This window comes from Electrona antarctica, assembly GCF_951216825.1.
Source record: "Electrona antarctica genome assembly, chromosome: 2".
NCBI classification, from domain to species: Eukaryota; Metazoa; Chordata; class Actinopteri; order Myctophiformes; family Myctophidae; genus Electrona; species Electrona antarctica.
Genome location: NC_136807.1, coordinates 5577092 through 5597788, shown reverse-complemented (window position 1 = coordinate 5597788; position 20697 = coordinate 5577092). Strand labels below are relative to the sequence as shown.

The 20697-nt window shown below is 44.1% G+C and overlaps 1 protein-coding gene across 2 annotated transcripts in view; it reads right to left on the bottom strand.

Annotated features, from left to right (window-relative positions):
• The window catches only part of dennd2c (DENN/MADD domain containing 2C), a 41438-nt gene that overhangs the window by 8598 nt on the left and 12143 nt on the right, over positions 1 to 20697 (bottom strand). The window contains exons 4-14 of one of the 2 annotated variants that reach the window (XM_079489618.1): positions 17215 to 17330; positions 14957 to 15115; positions 12855 to 12933; positions 10985 to 11029; positions 9181 to 9368; positions 7661 to 7788; positions 7501 to 7570; positions 5678 to 5755; positions 5319 to 5459; positions 2383 to 2531; positions 1807 to 1984 (exon numbers count right to left, since the gene is read on the bottom strand). In XM_079489618.1, coding sequence (XP_079345744.1) covers positions 1807 to 1984; positions 2383 to 2531; positions 5319 to 5459; positions 5678 to 5755; positions 7501 to 7570; positions 7661 to 7788; positions 9181 to 9368; positions 10985 to 11029; positions 12855 to 12933; positions 14957 to 15115; positions 17215 to 17330 — 1331 coding nt within the window. The remainder of the gene's footprint in view (positions 1 to 1806; positions 1985 to 2382; positions 2532 to 5318; positions 5460 to 5677; positions 5756 to 7500; positions 7571 to 7660; positions 7789 to 9180; positions 9369 to 10984; positions 11030 to 12854; positions 12934 to 14956; positions 15116 to 17214; positions 17331 to 20697) is intronic. The other variant, XM_079489619.1, reaches the window with a different exon arrangement.

Sequence of the window (20697 nt, the reverse complement as noted above, 5' to 3'; positions counted from 1 at the left end):
ACAGTCGAGGCGGACCACCGGGTCTGTTTGGTGAGAACAGTCGAGGCGGACCACCGCGTCTGTTTGGTGAGAACAGTCGAGGCGCGACCACCGGGTCTGTTTGGTGAGAACAGTCGAGGCGGACCACCGGGTCTGTTTGGTGAGAACAGTCGAGGCGGACCACCGCGTCTGTTTGGTGAGAACAGTCGAGGCGCGACCACCGGGTCTGTTTGGTGAGAACAGTCGAGGCGGACCACCGCGTCTGTTTGGTGAGAACAGTCGAGGCGCGACCACCGGGTCTGTTTGGTGAGAACAGTCGAGGCGCGACCACCGGGTCTGTTTGGTGAGAACAGTCGAGGCGGACCACCGCGTCTGTTTGGTGAGAACAGTCGAGGCGGACCACCGCGTCTGTTTGGTGAGAACAGTCGAGGCGGACCACCGCGTCTGTTTGGTGAGAACAGTCGAGGCGGACCACCGGGTCTGTTTGGTGAGAACAGTCGAGGCGGACCACCGCGTCTGTTTGGTGAGACCAGTCGAGGCGGACCACCGCGTCTGTTTGGTGAGACCAGTCGAGGCGGACCACCGGGTCTGTTTGGTGAGACCAGTCGAGGCGGACCACCGCGTCTGTTTGGTGAGAACAGTCGAGGCGGACCACCGCGTCTGTTTGGTGAGAACAGTCGAGGCGGACCACCGGGTCTGTTTGGTGAGACCAGTCGAGGCGCGACCACCGGGTCTGTTTGGTGAGACCAGTCGAGGCGGACCACCGGGTCTGTTTGGTGAGACCAGTCGAGGCGGACCACCGGGTCTGTTTGGTGAGAACAGTCGAGGCGGACCAACGGGTCCGAGGTCTAAGAATTTGGTGTAATCAGCTGGCACTAGTGAGGCGCAACACTCAGCCCGTTTGTTGAACAGACTACAGCCCCTTACATTACGCTAGGAACTAGTTAGGCAAGTTAAAACGACAGAGGCGCGCCATCTGAAGCAGACTTGAGCAACTAGAGGCACCGCGGAGTGAGCTCACCATGTCCACGCCCAACGTTGCAAAGTCCGCTTCAGCCAACTCGGTGCCGTACGAGTCTCCATAGGGACGCAAATCATCACCTTTTTTTTTCTTTCTAATTGCTACCGGTCACAGATTACTATGAAAACCTGCAAAACCTGTCAGTCCGGCCGTCGATCCGTCACGCCTCCAAATTTGTGAACAATAGCCAAGTAAGATAATATATCCATTGGTCAGGAGATGTCTATGAACTCTGCGTTTAAAGGCTTGAAGGCCATTGTCTGTGATGGAACAGCCCGACAACGGTGTGGAGAAAGGTTCTGTCCAATGTGCGTGTAGCCTGAGAGCATGTTTTGATGTGGCTGTGCATGGGCGTGTTTCGCCTCTCCCCCTAGTCTCGGTACCCCCAATACGTAAAAACGTGGCCAAGTAGTTTCTGGTGGCCAGAAATACCTGATGGGTCCGTCCGTTCGGTCCGCCCGCCCGGGTCCGCCCGTTCCGAGGTCGATGGATTTCACTGCGCCGACTGTTCTGAGGTCACCGAATTCGACTGGGCTGTTGTACCAACCGTTCTTGTATTCTTTTTGGCACGTCATTATAGGCTTTCTTTTTAATCCAAACATTGCCAGTGTTTAAATCTAACAATTCCCTATTTAGGGATGCCATTAGTTACTGTGCAAGCAATCTGAGAACCCATGGGCAAATAAAGGAAAAACAGTGCCCTCTTTTCCTTTGAATTTAGTTGACGTGAGTCAACAGTCTGTCTGAGAGAGAGAGAGAGAGAGAGAGAGACTACTGTGCAAGTAAACAAGCGTATTGTAGCTGACCTCTTCAATGGGTAATTCCCACAGCTGGGGCAGGCAGGGCGCCAGCGCCCCCATGAGGAAGGGCGTGGGGGAGCAGGTGATGTCCAGCATGCTGGTGGGTAACACGGGTATGAAGGTGTGTTGCCAGGTGAAGGGGTAGAGCAACGCCAACACTGCATGGCTACAGTGAGACAGAACACTGGGCAGAGGAAAGAAACAAATACAATGCTTCATAGATAACTAAAACTAAAGGAGGGGGGGGGGGATATTTTGTTAATTCAAGAAAAAAGGTTAACCTATTTAGGCCTGACGTCGAAATAAAAAAAACGTTCGCTCTGAAAGAATATACATTCAAAGATTTGTGCCACATTTTTCCGATTTTTTAAAAATAGCAGACCTACAAGCTCGTAGCACGCCACTCGGAGCTTGTAGATCTGCTATTTTTCAATAGCTAAAGTATGACAGAATGCTTAGTTAAAACACCAAAAGGGGTTCCCGTCCAGAATGGGTTAAAGAAAGAAAGTTAATAAAACAAATGTCAAAACTGCCATGAGTTGCCTTGAAGCGTGCTATACAAATAAAAAGGCCTTGCCTTACCTGAGCTTGTCGGCGATGAAGATGACCCTTCGCTCCAGCAGCAGAGATGCAAACACTTGCAGCAGCCTCGCCACACTCAGACACTGCAGCAGGCACTCAAAGTCCACGTGCTCCAGTCTGGAGTCCACTGGCCGACACAGGGTCAGCACCTGAGACACGGGGAGGGGTGCATACTTAGTTTAGACTAGTCATTGGTTAGACATGGGTTAAGGTTAGGAAGGTTAGGAAATGAAAAGAACCTGCATTCCACTGGATCATAACTTAGTCACAAGCTTCAAGTCAACTTTCGGGGCAGCGGTGGCCTAAGGGTTAGAGGAGCGCCCTTGTTGCCGGTTCGATTCCCCGGACGGGCAGGAAAAATCTGGATGGGGAAGTGATTGTCATCACTCACCCAACACCGCTGAAGTTCCCTTGAGCAAGGCACTGAACCCCCAAGTGCTCCCCCTGGAGCTGCTTAGTGGCCAACAGTATAAGACTGTGGTTGTACTGGTCAGGTTTTAATGTGTGTGTGTGTGTGTGTGCGCGTGTGTGTCTGTCTGTGTGTTTCTATGTGCAGGGCGTTGCTGAAAATGAGCACCTGTGCAGCGGTGGCCGAACGGTGGCCGAGCGGTGGCCGAACGGATAGCGGCGCGGTCTTGATACCGGAAGGTTCCTAGTTCGAATCAGCCGTCCGACACGTTAAAATTACCACCGCTGAAGTGCCCTTGAACAAGGCATTGAACCACTACGATGAAATGTGTTCTATGAGCAGGGCCTGGCTGGAAACAAGTTCTTGAGCTTAGCCCAGATACCCTGGGTAAATATAGATTTCATTTCATTTCATTTCAGCTACTTCCCTGGGTAAAAAAAAAAGCTCTTCCCAATACTTTTCATTGGTTAAAAATGTATAAGACGAGGATCAAAAGAGGCGTTTAAAGGCAGGTGCTGAACTTCAAAATATCAAGCATAGAACAAATAATAAAAGTTCGCACACTAGCTCCGTTTTGCAGACACCACCCAGGTGGTGCCCAAATAAATCTGCAAAAAGCAGCGCAGGACATTGTGAGCTTGTAAATCTGCCATTTGTGCTGCTGTTGTGTGATACTCTCGAAAGACAAAGTGTAGGGCATATCATTTACTGCATGAAGAAAAGAAAAAAAAGCTTGTAGACTTTGAAAGTGAAGGTAGTCAAGTCTTTCTGTGAGTTTTATAAATAGTGAACCAGTTAAGTATCAACAAGAGCTTGTGCCTAAATAATAACTACCATGGATCCACTGGGAAGACGGGTCATTTTTTTTGTTTCCACCCAACAGCGACGATATGAATATTATTGTTATTGGGCGCCTCCCTAGGGGAGGTCCTCGACACACGTCCCACCGGGAGGAGACCCCGGGGCAGACCAAGGCGCAGTTGGAGGAAATACATCGACTCACTGGCCTTGGAACGTCTCGGAATCCCCCAGGAGGAAGTCACTAATGTTGCTCTGGAGAGGGAAGTCTGGAGCACTCTGGTGGAGCTGTTGCCCCCGCGACCCGACTACGGATAAGCGGTTGAAGATGGATGGATGGATGGATGGATGGATGTTATTGAATATTATTGTTGACTTGCATTTGTAAGCTGCATATTATCCTCTCAGTATGTGTCCAGACATGTCCTCTGGTGCTGAGTCACGGTCAGCAGCAAGCAGTAATTAGGTCCGGAGGACTGGAAATAATGGTCACTTCTCTTTGTGTGGCCGCGGTGGAAAGTAACTAAGTACATTCACTGGAATACTGTACTTAAGTAGAATTTTGAGGTACTTTTATTTTTATTGTTCGATACGTTCTACTTCTACTGAAACTACATCTCAAATAATACTCGACAAAAACAAAATTACTGAAAAGTTATAAAAGCTACTTTGTAGATTTAGATTAGAAAATTATTATTTAACTAATTAAGCCATATTATATACTTTGTATATTTGAAAATAGCCAATGTACAAGCTCACATGTAGCTATTTACGAAAACGTTGCCGTAAGTATATTTTGATGCCAATATTTTGCCTGTTTTTAGGTAAACGTCACGGTCCTTTAGCATAAAAATGCTAATCATGCTAATTATATATTTTTTACCGCTGGATTATGGGGAATAAAACAAATCTCGGGATGCCGGGCATGGCATCCATTGCAATGGTGAATCAATCTCGTTTTCTCGTTTGACTCAAGTCAAATGTCGAATAGAGGCAAGTATTTTTATATTGTATTTTAAGTAAAAACAAAAAAATAAAATCACACCCGTGTGAAGTGAGGGGCGCTCTTATCATCATACATCATCTCATTCTGGCCAATCGCAATCTGCATCCTCATACCGTCTTCACTTTCCTGCCATCACTTTTATCTTCAATATGTACTTTGATCAGCCGATCAAATCATCTCTATGGGGTGCTCAGCCAATCACAAGCCAATGTTTGTGTATACACTAACCCGGAAAGCTGGGCATAGGAGGGGCTAGCGCCACCCAAAAAAATAATAATACAAAAAAAAAAGAACAGAGTTGGTCTTCCAGCACTGTTGCGTGGTAATAAAATGGTAAATGGTGCATTTATATAGCGCCTTTATCCAAGGTGCTTTACATAGATTGTGCATTACATTGTGCATTACATTCACCCATTCACACACACATTCATACACCGATTGCGGCGGAAGCCATGCAAGGTACCAACCAGCACATCGGGAGCAATTTGGGGTTCAGTGTCTTGCCCACTTCGACATGTAGACAGGAGGAGCCGGGATTCGAACCGCCGACCCATGGATCATTGGACGACCTGCTCTACCTCTTGAGCCACAGTCGCCCCTGTATACACTAACCCGGAAAGCTGGGCATAGGAGGGGCTAGGGCCACCCAAAAAAATAATAATAAAAAAAAACGAACAGAGTTGGTCTTCCAGCACTGTTGCGTGGTGGTAATAGTGTAATTACCTCATTCCCTGAGCCAGGGAGGAAGCTCTTGACTGTGATGGTGCGCCCGGGGGCGGGGAAGGGGGCCTCCATCACGCTCCGCATGAAGGAGTACACGAGTGCCGGGGACATCTCCCTACGCCTCTCTACCTCCTCCAAGATCTGCACACATCCACATGGACGATCAGTCATCATTCATGTCGCTTACCACGGAAGGTATAATAAAATAGTCCCATACTTGACAAAGAGCTGTTAAGTGATTGATCATTTCTTGGTTAAATTGTTTGTTAGATTTTCGTAAAAATGGTTAAAGCTCCATTTTCTGATTTCAGAGTTCATGCTACAGTATCTTGGTCTGTGCCGTCATGTTGCTGCGTTACCTTCGCAAACAGGTTGAAACATCCCAGTCTGCTGACGATACAATGCACTTCAGGAAGCCTCTTGCCCTTCCCGCTGGGCTGGAAGACACACACACGCACAGCACACACACACACACACATTTGAATTATTTTATCTGGATCTGCACAAGAGCCGCAACACAATAGACCCAAACACCGATCAGAATTAGGTTACATTATATGGTCCAACCAGATATAACTGCTGCACATGCTTAACACACAGAGGAAAAAGAAAAAAGATAGCACATTGATGACATACTATTACTTAACACTACTAGACAGGATGTTTGTTTTCTGGTTTTTTAAGCCACCTAGGGATAAATGAAACAACGACTTCTCCAGATAGACAGACTGCCCATAATAGCTGAGACAGAACAGTATTTAGCCAACTTTTTTGTATTTTTCTTTTGCAATCCACCCAATTGCAGACCCCTGAGCACAAGTTTATGGACATGGCCCAGACTTCCAAATACAAGGACAATAAATTGACAGTTATATCCCAAGGCCATAATACGTTCCATCAGAAGCTGATATTTCATAAGTTTGGATGTAAAACAAGTGTCCATAATCCATATACAAATCAAATGGGCAGCCTATTTCAAATATAGTGACAGTTTTTCTAATTTCATTGATGAACACAATATCTGGGGTATTTGGAATATCTTGTAGTGAATTGACATGTGTGTCATTGTGATCAAACCAGTCTATTTTTACAGTGCTGTGACTTTATACATTCTTGTTGTCCTTTCCTCCTCTGATCTTGTCTGAGACCAGGTCCACCAGATGGTCATGTCTGGCAATGTACAGTCCTTTATAGTGGCTGCAACCATTTAAGATGTGTGCGACTGTTTCTTTGTCATGTGGTTACTGGATGTAGGATGCAGTGTGGGTCGTGTGCTGATGGGTGGGTGACGCACACACACACACACACACACACACACACACACAGGTTTGATGGGACTCATAAAGCATTGACTCTTGAACCAGTCTTAACATTCAAGTTAAGTTAAGCCTGTAATCAACACCAGTGGTTCTCAACCTTTTCTGGATGAGGGCCAACTTCGTGGCCCACCCATCCCACCACTTAACCACGGCCAGTAGTCAGATGGGTACGGACGCGTGCGTTTTCAGAGCACGGATTCTTTATTTTGTGTGTACATAGTGTTTTATTGGATTTTTTAAATATTTTTTTATGATTTGAATTTTGTTATTTTTCATGTCATGACCATGAATTGAATACCCAGGGGAAAAAAATAAAGCAATTGTGTTCCGGCTTGGAATGAATGGAACTGACGCCTTATACTTTAAGTTCCCATTTCTCGGCTTCACTATGAAAATTCATTTTTCAAAGTGTTAATGGAAATATATACCACATCACAATGCTGATTGGACTAAAATAAATAAATAAAATGTATCAAACGTCTGTGGCCTAATGCATATAACAGGGAGTTCCTTAACTTCCTTGCACTCAAAAAAGAGAATCCCTGCATGGCCTGGCTGATGTGTAGCACTCCATCAGAGAGGGTGGGAGGGGGAGGGGGAGGGGGATGAATTGGAGAAATCATGAAATTCTTCTGGCTCTCTGTCATCAACGCACAAGGTTTTTATGGCCTGTGATTTAAAAGCCCTGGTCCTCTGAGGTGCTGAGTAAGCACTTGGCCGCCATGCCGTCTCACTCACATACACACAAGCGTGCAATGCACACGCGCGCACGCACGCACGCACGCACGCACGCACACACACACAAGCACGCACACAAACACACACGCACACAAACACACACACACAGCTAAACATACACTCACCAGGATCTTGCGACAGTAACCAAACCACCGGCTGCCGTCCTCTCCGGTTAGAACAAAGGAGAAGGTCTCACTGCAAAAGGTTAAAAACACAGAGATTAGACAAGCAGTCGATTTGGTTCATTGGTAAAGAATACTATATTGTGGAGTAATGTGGACCCACAGGCTGTGCTGTGCGGACCTTGGTGTGTCTGCTGAGGGCCTCCAGTCCGCGGCATCGGGGAAACAGAACATGGGAATGACCTTTAGCCGATCCTCCGCCTCCCTGGAGTGGTGAGATGCCTTCTCGAACTAGGAAAGAGATGGGCAACCGGTTAACAACACCCCGAACACCAAATTAACTAGAGATGTCCCGATACTGTATTGGTATCGGCAAAGTATCGGATCGGCCCTTATTTGGTCATATCGGTATCAGTGAATATGTCAGTCCAACCACCGATCCGACACAGGGGTAAGGGGTCGACACTATGCCAGTCTAACCACCGATCCGACACAGGGGTAAGGGGTTGACACTATGCCAGTCTAACCACCGATCCGACACAGGGGTAAGGGGTTGACACTATGCCAGTCTAACCACAGATCCCACACAGGGGTAAGGGGTCGACACTATGGCAGGTAAATACAATGTTGGGGCATGTGGAGTTTGCTTTGGAGTTGCCCAAACTGCAAGTGCACATTTGAGTGAGGAGTCTGCTATAAACACAACGAGATATATAGCTATAAACACTATTCTCAGTCGGTGGACTTCAAAATAAGATCTTTTTTCTTTTTGTATTATTATAAATATTATTCTCTGGTATCGGTATCGGCTAACACAGAAATTGTGGTATCGGGATCGGAAACGGAAAAAAGTGTATCAGGACATCCCTAAAATGAACCGAAGAGACATCAACATAAAAAAAAACCCAAGTTAATTTCACATAATTCTTCAGCTGTGGAAACGCAGCTTTTACTGGATTCCCCTCTCTAGCCCATTTTGGGCGGGAACCCCTTTTGGTGTTAGCATTGTGTTATGCTTTAGCTATTGAAAAATAGCAGATCTACAAGCTCATAGCGCGCCACCGAGTGGCGCGCTACGAGCTTGTAGGTCTGCTATTTTTTTTAAATCGAAGAACGACTGACATAGAAACATAGCTTTTTCAGAAAACTGTCAGGATGTAGAAGACATTTTTAGAATCTGATCTCAGGTGGGCTAGACGACGACGACGACAGTACATATTTGTTTCATGCGGTCAAATGAGATTACATCTAGTTTGGACATGAAATCGCACTCATTATGTAAACACAGAGGTTCTACTCAGCTAATGACATTTGACCAATCTTGACCAACCGAGCTGAGATGCATGGTGGAGGTAAGTAGTAAGTAGCCTTGCCGAGCCATGAGGCCCATAGGGCAGGAGCCTGTCTCCTGTTTCTGTAGCGTGAGGCAGCTTGATGTACAAGTACACCCCCTGGACATGACGCTAGTATGTCGCAGGGACTTACCCCCAATCCAACCCTTGATGCTGAGTGCCAAGCAGGGAGGCACTGGATCCCATTTTTAGAGTCTTTGGTATGACCCGGCCGGGGATTGAACCCCGACCTCCCAGTCTCAGGGCGGACACTCTAACCACAAGGCCACTGAGCTGGGGGGATGAGATGAGATGGGGGAGGGGTTGCGGTTAAAAGAAAAATCCATCTTACAAATTTGGGGAACTGCTGTGTGATCTGCGGGGAGTAGGTGTTCCCCGGGGAGCCCTTCCGCAGAGACACCACCACGAACAGCTGGAAGAGCTGCTGCTGCTGGAGCTGGATCAGGTCTCGCTCCAGGGTGCGGTAACCAGGCCGTCGCTTCAGCGTGGACTGGACGTACACCGAGCGCCTGGAGCCTGCTGCGCCACAACGTGGGAACAAAACGGGAAAATGGGAAGTCTCTTCAAGTCTTAACCACGTGAACCCCAGCATCCCTATTCTGGAGGGGAATATATATATATATATATATATATTCACCAGAAATAGCAGATCTACAAGCTCACAACACGTCGCATTGGGAGCTTGTAGATCGGTTGTTCGGCAAAGAGATTTTGTGGAGAGGTTTTTAAAAAAAGAGAGTGCACGAAGTACAGAACAACTCAGGTTAAAGGGGAAAAACACCCATTTTCAACATTTTACTATGTCATTAATGTACCTTAGAGCTGTTGTGTGGAAATAATAAAAAAGCTCTAAGGTACATTAATGACATAGTAAAATGTTGAAAATGAGTGGAATGCCCCTTTAAATACTTAGTTTAATCCATTCTGGACGGGAACCCGTTTTGGTGTTTTAACTAAGCATGTTATACTTTCGCTATTGAAAAATAGCAGACCTACAAGCTCATAGCGCGCCACCAAGTGGCGCGCTATGAGCTTGTAGATCTGCTATTTTAGAAAGAAGACTTTTTTTTTATTTCGACGTCAGGCCTAAATGGGTTAACGAGGGACCCTAGCACTATATAATACATCAGAGGTGACACAAACTATGGGTCAGGAGTAATGGCCCCGCCCCCTACACACTGTAGGAGTTTTAAAGTTGTCGGCGAGTCATTATATCGTTGTGGCTTCCACACTAAACGATTGGTCGCCGACTAGGCATCATCACACACTGCAAGAGTTCACCAAGATGCGATCTAGACCAGATATATAGGCTACATCATTTGTTTTTTATTCCAATTCAATTTTGACATCTCACGCATGTGCAGGACGTGCCGGTATAAAAAGGTTTGACAAAACCCGGTAATGAGTCCTCTAGAGTTTTACTAAGTAATTTTCAAAGCTCATATGTGACCAGATTTGACTGAGAGACTGCCATCGTGCAAATTCCAGCTTTTTCCAGAGCAAATTCCAGAGGAGATTTTTTTTTTTCAAAATGAGTTAATTGCACAGGCAGACTCTTCACATAATAGAGCATGTCTGGAATAAGTGTCAGAGCTGAGGTGTCAGAGGTGTAATGTTAGAGACCACAGAAGTGAACCTTTCAAGCTTGTTTTCTCAACTCGCTGTTTTCTGCAAGACATTACTCTATCTCTATCTCCAAAACAGGTGGGTCAAACTGAACAACCAATGTCAATTTGAAGCTATGATTCCCATATTTCATATGACATGAAAAAACGAAAATTAAAAAAAATCCAATGGCAGTCCCTCAGTCAAATTTAGTCACATATTTTACTACCGACCCAGGCACGAGGGAAATGCGCCCATTGTCATTCAATATGAATGTGTATCGACAGTGATGTGTAACTTTTGTCCCAGATGGAGACTGTATCTCTGCAGAGATGCTGTACATGTCATTGTGGTACCAGAGATGCTGTACATGTCATTGTGGTACCAGAGATGCTGTACATGTCATTGTGGTACCAGAGATGCTGTACATGTCATTGTGGTACCAGAGATGCTGTACATATCATTGTGGTACCAGAGATGCTGTACATGTCATTGTGGTACCAGAGATGCTGTACATGTCATTGTGGTACCTTTGGTGCCGTCCTCGGGGTCGCTCTCCGTCCCGCTGGTCTCCTCTGTGGACAGTGGGTGAGAGGAGGAAGACATGACAGGGAGGGGCCAACAGATGGGGGAGGGGGGGGGGGGGGGGGTAAAACGGGATGAGACGCCACAATCAGCCACAGACAACCCGTTTGTGTTTGATAAGCAGACGCTGGGCCCTGTTGCGGACGGCTTTACACACATCATCAAAAGCAGGGTATTTCCAAAGAGACGCCCCCCCATGTAATCACATTAACCCTGCCGTTCTAATTTTGGGCATATTTTCTAAATGTCTCCAAGATTTTCAAAAAATTTCAAAAATGTATTCGTATTTTTTCCCCCGAGGCATATGCAAACAACTACATCGCCAGTTTTTCACTTTCCCAAAATGTAAGCTGTTTATTAGCGTTTTTGCGCAAATACAGGAGATTCTGAGTTTGGGCTATGGGATCTACTGTATCGTCACCATGGTCTTACAACCGTCGCCTTTGTTACAGCCATGCAAGCTATGGGATGATCAAACTGGAATTGCTGCACGTTGCGAGTGCCGGCCACTGCCACACGGAGAACACAGCAGACCTATAAAGGACTTTCATTTGCCGCCATATGTGTGTGTGTGTGTGTGTGTGTGTGTGTGTGTGTGTGTGTGTGTGTGTGTGTGTGTGTGTGTGTGTGTTCACTCGGGGCTAGCTCTGGTCCATAGCCTACTACTGCTTCTACAATTCTGCCCTGCAGTATAAGGCTATGGGGCTTTCGGTTTTAGATCTCCAATCGAAATCAGACCAGCCTCTCCTCTTTAGTGGAAATCTCACAAACGTTTGACCTACTCACCAATACAAGAAGGTTGTGTCAATAGAAAGCCTACTTTCCTTAGTGGACGCACTCTGAGCCACCCACCACACGTATAAAACGGTACTTTATGGCCAAAAAGGGATTTTGTTTCCACCGGGAAAAAAATACTTTTAGTTACTCCAATGCACCCTCTACCGATATTGCCCAGAGAACTGCCTCAGAGAATATTTTTCCTCCGGTGAAAATAAATCCCTTTCTGGCCAAAAAGTACCGTTTATACGTGTGGTGGGGGGCTCAGAGTGCGTCCACTAAGGAAAGTAGGCTTTCTAATGACACAACCAGCCTTTGTTTTGGTGAGTAGCAAAAACGTTATTTTAAAATACGCTAAAGAGGAGAGGCTGGTCTGATTTCGATTGGAGATTTAAAACCGAAAGTCCCATAGCCTTATACTGCAGGCAGAATCGTAGAAGCAGTAGAAGGCTATGGACCAGAGCTAACTCGGGGCCTGCGACGCGTCGGTGGTTCCCCACGGCCGTGTGTCATCGAACACATGGGCTATTTTTTTTCGATGAAGTATAGAGCATTCATTTACTAAAAATAAATATGGGTTTCTCCCCGAGTTTCCTGCTCAAACAACGAAATGTAATGTAACATAACTTTGCGTCTAAAATTGTAGACAAATGTACGCATTTGTGGATCCATTTCTAAGTTGTGAATTGGGTTTTGCGTACAGCATTATGAAATTGTGGATCACATGTGGGCAACAAGACATTTGTGACTTCCTTCTTAGGGCCGATTCATACTCCTATTTTACCGCTGTTTCGGCACTGTAGTGCCTAAATGATTTTGGCTCGTCAGAAATGTTCAGTAGCACCGAAGAGCCGACTTTAGGACGGTACCCGCCCCCCCGAACCTCAAATGATGTCACATTGCAGGCTCTACAGAGCCGAACAGACTTTTATTCGGCTCTAAAATAGGAGTATGAATCGGCCCTTAGCCGTTCACATAATGTTGTCCAGTGTGTGTGCGTGTGTGTGTGTGTGTGCGTTGAGTGTGCACATGTCGCACCTCGTACGGAGCCTCCCTGGCTCTTTACTCTCTTCTTCCCTCGCTTGGCGTCGAAGATCATCCGAATCCTGCTGACATACTGGGGGACACATAACACACACGCACACACACACACACACACACACACGCACGGACAGAAACGTTCATTATTAGAATACGCTAAATGATGTGCCATCATGATCTGATCATCATAACCTGCAAGCGCAAAATTGTCCAAAGTGTGTTTTGTTTTGTTCTTATTGCGAAAATCTACTAGCTCATAATGCAATGCTATTTTTGAAAAATCGAAGAACGACTGACCTAGAAACATAGCTTTTTCAGAAAACTGTCAGGATGTAGAAGACATTTTTAGAATCTGATCTCAGGTCAAATGCAATGCAACTAGCTCACAAACCGTGTAGACTGACTGAGTATTTTTGCTGCACGACACCATCACACAAATGAAGTATAAAATAGGGCTTACGGTAAGTGGTTAACAGTGGCTAAGTACATAATGATATCAAGCATACTTCATAATTACATTCCCACATTTTTGTTGTTGCTTTTCTTATGGCATCAGAGGAATGCAGTAGGTGGTTGATGCTGCTTACTGGTCATGACACAACAGGTCCTGCACCGCTGCTCACAAGCAGTAGGAACAGTATAGAGCGTCGCAGTCCCCTTTCATGAAGACGCCAGGCCCAGGAAATAGTTTCCAATGCATTTTTCCCATAGACATTTCAAAACGTATTTATTTAAAGACCTTATAAGCGTCGTACAAAGCCAACTCTGGTCGTGACAAACACAATTTTTTGGACCAAACAAATAATTACAAAGAAGAAAAACAACAAAAAAAGTGTTGCAACCTGCCCTTTTCTTCTTCTTTCTAATTATTTGTTCAACCCGAAAAATTGTGTTTGTTGTCATGATTTGTCACGACAAGAGTTGGCATTGTACGAGGCTTAAAAGGTCTTTAAATAAATACTTTTTGAAATGTCTATGAGGAAAATGAACGGAGAATCATTTCCTGGGCCCTGGTAGGGGGCGGGACTACGACGCTCTATAGTACCTATGCAACTATGACACACACAGGAAGCTGAAACTTATCTTGAAACGTAAGGGGCACACGTGCCTTTTGAAAGCTATCAAACTAGCAAGATTAAATCGATTATGGATACATGTAAATTATATTGATTTTAATTCAAAAATGTCTTATTTTATGTTTTTCTTATTATTATTATTTATAAATAATATTATTATTATTTAGTTATTTATTTTAACTACATCAGCATAATTGGGCCATGATATCGAAGTAAAAAAAAACAATAGCAGCTTTAATTCTCTTTAAAGCAATTTTCCATCCTTGCTAGTATCAATTCCATGTGCATCCACAACTCATCACATAAAAAGTAACGTACACACGTACACGTCAGAACTCCTGTGCCGTTCCTTTTCTTTTAACCGTACCTCATCTTGTGCATTCTGTTCTTTCCACACACTTTCGACGTCCATTGGTTGTGCATCTGAAATGATGACTTCTCTTCCCGCTCCCATATGATCTCCCTAAGCAGTAAGTGCTATCTATTTCTCACAGTTTCTGCTCCTTCCTCCTGTTCTGCAAGTCACCTCCGACTGCAACACATTCGCACTGCGTCACGTCAGCTTCTACACAAACTAGAGAGCTTGCAGATCTGCTATTCTCAGTGCACAACACGCAACTAAAGTATAGTGTAGTATAGGCTTAACCCATTTTGACCTGAGATCAGATTCTAAAAATGTCTTCTACATCCTGACAGTTTTCTGAAAAAGCTATGTTTCTATGTCAGTCGTTCTTCGCTTTTTCAAAAATAGCAGACCTACAAGCTCGTAGCGCGCCACTCGGTGGCGCGCTATGAGCTTGTAGATCTGCTATTTTTCAATAGCTAAAGCATGACATAATGCTAACACCAAAAGGGGTTCCCGCCCAAAATGGCTTAAGTGCTATCTACTTCTCTCAGCCTCTTTTCCTTCCTGCTCTACAAGTCTTTCACAGTGGTTCACATCATATTCTATGCACAAACTAGATAGCGTTCCAATTTTCGCCAATTAATGGCAAAATTCAAAAACATGGAATTATTGCTTACCTGAGGCTGCCTTTGTGTTTTTTGCGTGCTTGTGTGTTTTGGTGTGGCTGGTTTGGAGGTATCCGCCAGGGTTGAGGGACTGGGTGATGTTACCGTGTTGGGCTCCCCCCTTTCCACTTTACCAGCATAATATTGCAACGTCTGGGGCTTCGGCGGGAGCTGTAAGACATTATGTTGTTGCAACAGGATCTTATATCAACATATGGCACCACTGGACTGAACAGTTTGGTTTTATTTTGCCGACATGGTTGATTTGCACAGACAGCAGCTGTCTGCAAAACGGATAATATAAAGCGGCATTTTAACACTATGCATTCGCTCAAAGCACATTAACCCATTTTGGGCGGGAACCCCTTTTGGTGTTAGCATTATGTTATGCTTTAGCTATTGAAAAATAGCAGATCTACAAGCTCATAGCGCGCCACTCGGTGGCGCGCTATGAGCTTGTAGATCTGCTATTTTACGAGCTTGTAGGTCTGCTATTTATGAAAAATCGAAGAACGACTGACATAGAAACAGCTTTTTCAGAAAACTGTCAGGATGTAGAAGACATTTTTAGAATCTGATCTCAGGTCAAAATGGGTTAATACCAATACTAAAATTACTACTACTACTAATAATCTATAAATGTCTGTGTGTATGTACGTACGTACGTCTGTAATCCACGTAACTCGAGAACTGTGTGTGTCAAATATGAAGTCGGTGGGAGGAATGGTTCTGGAGTTAGTTGTGTGTGTGTGTGTGTGTGTGTGTGTGTGTGTGTGTGTGTGTGTGTATGTGTGTGTGTGTGTGTGTGTGTGTGTGTGTGGAATGGTTCTGGAGTTAGTTGTGTGTGTGTGTGTGTGTGTGTGTGTGTGTGTGTGTGTGTGTGTATGTGTGTGTGTGTGTGTGTGTGTGTGTGTGTGGAATGGTTCTGGAGTTAGGTGGATGACATACGTTCACACATACAGAGACGTGGTGCATTTATAGTAGAATAAATGGTCTTTTTGAGCAGTGCTCTCTGCACCAACATCTGGCCGATTCTGCACTAGTTATTACTAGTCCATACCCGTTTGGGGGTCCTTGCCCGTTTGGGGATGACAATATTATTTTTGACGGGTGCTAGCCCCTCCTATGCACAGCTTTGTGTGTCTGTGTGTCCATAGCAAGGAATGTGATGATTTGATTGGCTGAGCACGGAATGTGATGGATGTATGACGATAAGAGCGCCCCTCACTTCACACAAGTGTGATTTGATTATTGCAAACGAAGTGATTGCGAACGAAGTGAGCACTAACTATAGAAGCTGGCCAAAACTGTCTGTCTGTCTGTCTGTCTGTCTGTCTGTAACACCACCCGCCCGCCAACAGAGGGCAAAAGATTGGGAGCAAACCAATACGAACTGAAATTGGAACGATACAGAGGCGTGTGTGTGTGTGTGTGTGTGTGTGTGTGTGTGTGTGTCAGACTGCCACAACACTTCGTTCGCTTCCCGCGTGTACGCGTCTTACTTGTTTGTTTATTGTATGCAATAATTGTACAATAAGATAATAAACAAAATAAATCACAGCCGTGTGAAGTGAGGGGAGCTCTTATCATCGTACATCATCATGACGTAACATGTCGATTTGCTCGTCCACATATGATGTACATTCTCCATTTATTGTCAACGGGAATTTAATGTTTGTGTAGGACGAAAATCTACATATATAGGAGGGGCTAGTGCCCCTCAAAAATAATAGCAAATGCTCATCACATGTTATCTTATACAACAGACAGCATCAAATTGCGTTTACCCAGCAGTCAAAAACATTACTGTCCATTTAAAAATATTCAACAAAGACAAGCGTTCACATTTTGGTTAGGTACTAAATGGCACACTATTGACATCACGAAAGCCATTATTTTTTATGTTCTAACCTTTCAATTTTTATCCCACGATTTTGCAACCCAGTTTTTTCACCCAGTGCCAATTATCTAATGTAATCCTGGGCGCTACACTTCCTCTGCCAACCTGGGGGGGCAGCGGACTGACCTCATGCCTCCTTCTATGCATGAGGAGTCCATGCTGCTTCTTTTCACCTGACAGGGGGGAATTTCCCTGGCCGGACGTAGCGCGTGGAAGGAACACGTTATTCCGACCAGTTCCTTTCCCCTCCATCGGGCGCCCCGGCTGGCCAGGGGGAGGTAGTTTTAGAGTTTTTCTTTTGAAGAATTCAATGAATCGTTTCACCCTGTGAACAGTACATGCAATATCAAGCTATTCTGATCTCCATTACCTTTGGTGCCTGGGGGTTCTGCCTTAGAGAAACTGTCCACGGTTTGGGTCTCTCAATTTGGACACACGTAGGAGAAAACTTGACATCCTCATAAGGGTTCTCTCTGGGCCCTTCACCTAAAGGGGAGATGGGTGACAGTCAATAGTAGTTAGACAGAAGAGATTAACAGAACTGAATACTACATACTGTAGGTTATACATTGTGAAAAAGAAAAGGCTAGCTTCCAGACTTTAACACATTTTGGGCGGGAACCCCTTTTGGTGTTAGCTATTGAAAAATAGCAGATCTACAAGCTCATAGCACGCCACCGAGTGGCGCGCTACGAGCTTGTAGGTCTGCTATTTTTGAAAAATCATGAAAGTTTTTAGCTCAAATCTTTTCTTCTGAGGGGTTCCTGGAATAACATATTTTCAGATGGGGGGTCGGCGGCCAATTACATATAATGTTTGGGGTCCTTGACATGAAATATTGAGCACCACTGATATAGAAACATGAGGTTTTTCAGAAAACTGTCATGATTTAGAAGACACAAATTTCGACGTCAGGCCTAACTGGGTTAAGGCAGTGATTATTTTTCCAGAGAGTTGCCAGCTTGATTGACAGTTTGGAACCCGAGCAGACCCTTGCGGGTCTCTAACTCTGGGAGTGTACAGATGCAAGCAAATGGACGGACGCCATTCCGTTTGTACACAGAGTCCGAGAGTTATGGGGGTCTGTGGCCTTACGCAAATCAAACTGGGGGTCCATTCACTTTTTACGTTTGAGAACCATTGATTTAAGGAGATACACAGTGTTTCATAGTGTCAGAACAGTGAAGGAGCAGATTGTTTTTGTATCTTGACATGGGATAATAATAATAAATAATAATAGTCATATCTTTAAAATAATTCAATGCATGCAACTGTTTGATACCTTTTGTTGTTGTTATGTAATGTTTGCACAAATAGAAAACAAGGCACCTGGGTGCAGTAAACTATAAAAAAACAGGAGGAATCGTTTTTGAACTGAAGAGGAAACTATAAAATCTATATAGGTCCGCAAGGACATCTTTGGTGTAATCCTTTTAGCCCATTTTGACCTGAGATCAGATTCTAAAAATGTCTTCTACATCCTGACAGTTTTCTGTGTCAGTCGTTCTTCGATTTTTCAAAAATAGCAGACCTACAAGCTCGTAGCGCGCCACTCGGTGGTGCGCTATGAGCTTGTAGATCTGCTATTTTTCAATAGCTAAAGCATGACTGAGAAAGGAGAGAGGCCGCACAGCTCGTAGTCACGATAGTAGTCGTGATAGTAGCTCGTAGTCACAAATTTGTATTTTTTTGCTATATATTTATTTGCTATATATACCTGAAGAAGGCAACAAGTTGCCTTCTTCAGGTATATATATAGCTATATATAGCTAAAGCATAACATAATGCTAACACCAAAAGGGGTTCCCGCCCAAAATGGGTTAGACAAATACTTGTACTTGTACAAATACTATAAAATACTATACTGTACTATAGTACAAATGCTATACTTGTTGTACCGTTTTGCATTTCTGTCTAATAAAATAATCAATCAATCAATTACTGAAATGAAGAATATGAACACAAGATTCGATACACCACCAAGATACCCATGTAGCCGCCCTACCTGTCTAAATACTTCCTTAATGTCAACAAAGTCCACACCCACAACACCAGAGGGAGTTCAACAAACCATGTGCAACCCAGAGTTGGCACAAACAAGGGACTAAATTAATTTTGCTCCTATGCCACCACGGATGGATGCAAATCGTAACTGGCCCCCGTAAAATCACCCACCCCTTTTCCCCTCACTGTATATGTTTTTTTACCTCCTCCATGATGATTTCCTGTATTTGGCTATATAGAATTGTATATTTGTACGTCTCTAAATGTTATGGTGGATTGAACATGGTGGACCCTATTGTAAACAAGTGTAATGGTTTTTATGGTGTCGTCCACAGTTTTACAGTTTTGTATTGAGTTGTGCTTGAAATGTACTGTAATTCTGTTAATACTTCAATCAATCAAACATCCTTCATCTCCATGAGATCAAACTCAAGTGACAGGAGATATTTAGATAGAGATATTTATGGTGCTATTTTACGTCATGTCCTTGATGAGAAATAAAATTATTGACTGAATCGTAATAATTCAGGCTTTGTTCTACTATATTGTTTCTTCTATTTTCGCATTAGTTGAATTATTGCCATAACCTGATTATTCCCAGTTATCAGATTATTGTGTGAATTGTAAACTTCCTTTTCAGTGCCCTTAAAAATGGCATTTTTCTCCAGGTTTTAGCTACAGCAGTAAAACCAGACTTATAAATGGAACTTGTAACAGCAGTGAGTAGCTGTGTATAAATGGAACTTTTAACAGCAGTGAGTGTATTCGGCCAATGGTCTTTATGACTTCCTGTCTTTGTCTGCTTTTAACGAGAACCCCTGCGAGCTTCAGAGGTCAAAAGAGGTGACAGGTTGGCATCAGAGCTGGGTGGCATGAATGATGTAACCACAACGTAACCCTGGCGTTACCCCTATTTTTGGCACGTCATCATTACACAATAAAATAGCAGAATAGAATAGAATGTGTGGCAGTGTTATAATATTTATCAACAAAAAGTCAATATTCATTAACTACACACTTCAACAATGTATCACAATGGCCCCTTTTCCACCGGTTGGGAACCGGTTCAGTTCTTTTTGGTTCTTAGTCCATGAGCCAGACCTCCAAAATTGGAATGTTAATTATGAATTGAGTGTGCAAAACCATACCTATATTAAATTGTTATCACCATGAAACCTCCCCAGTTGATTACTTACACAAAGACAATGATTTATTGTATTACAAATCTTAAAAATGTATGTACTATACTGTGGAAGGGTTATCATATATTAATTGACTTATATTGATCCTATAAACAATTTAATATAGGTATGGTTTTGCCCACTCAATTCATAATTAACGTTCCAACTTTGGAGCTCTGGCTCATGGACTAAAAACTGGTTCTGAACTGAACCGGTTCCCAACTGGTGGAAAAGGGGTCAATGTGTTTGTTTATACCTTCTACTGAAATCAACACAATGTAAAGGGGACGCATTGCAACACAGAGACAAAAAAAGGATTAGTAAAACGAGTTTCTTATTTCTTATAATCTGTTATGTAGAGTAGTTAGATTAAATCTGCACTATGTAACTTTCCTCTTCTACCCCATATTTGAACCCAGTTTCCTGCACTGAAATGTTTATCGTTGAGCTAATAGTGCCTGCCTGCTTGCTCAGGGGATAAATTGAATCTTGTGTCAGATCCTGTGTCTAGGTGAGACATGACCTTTGACACGATCTAAAAGGTCTCAATAGAAGAGCAGGGAGACAAAGTGCAACCACCCCAAATCCCCAATTACAAATAAAATGTAATGTTGTCCAATCTGTAGATGACACACACTCGACCCCACGGCCCGTGTGACTCGACCCCA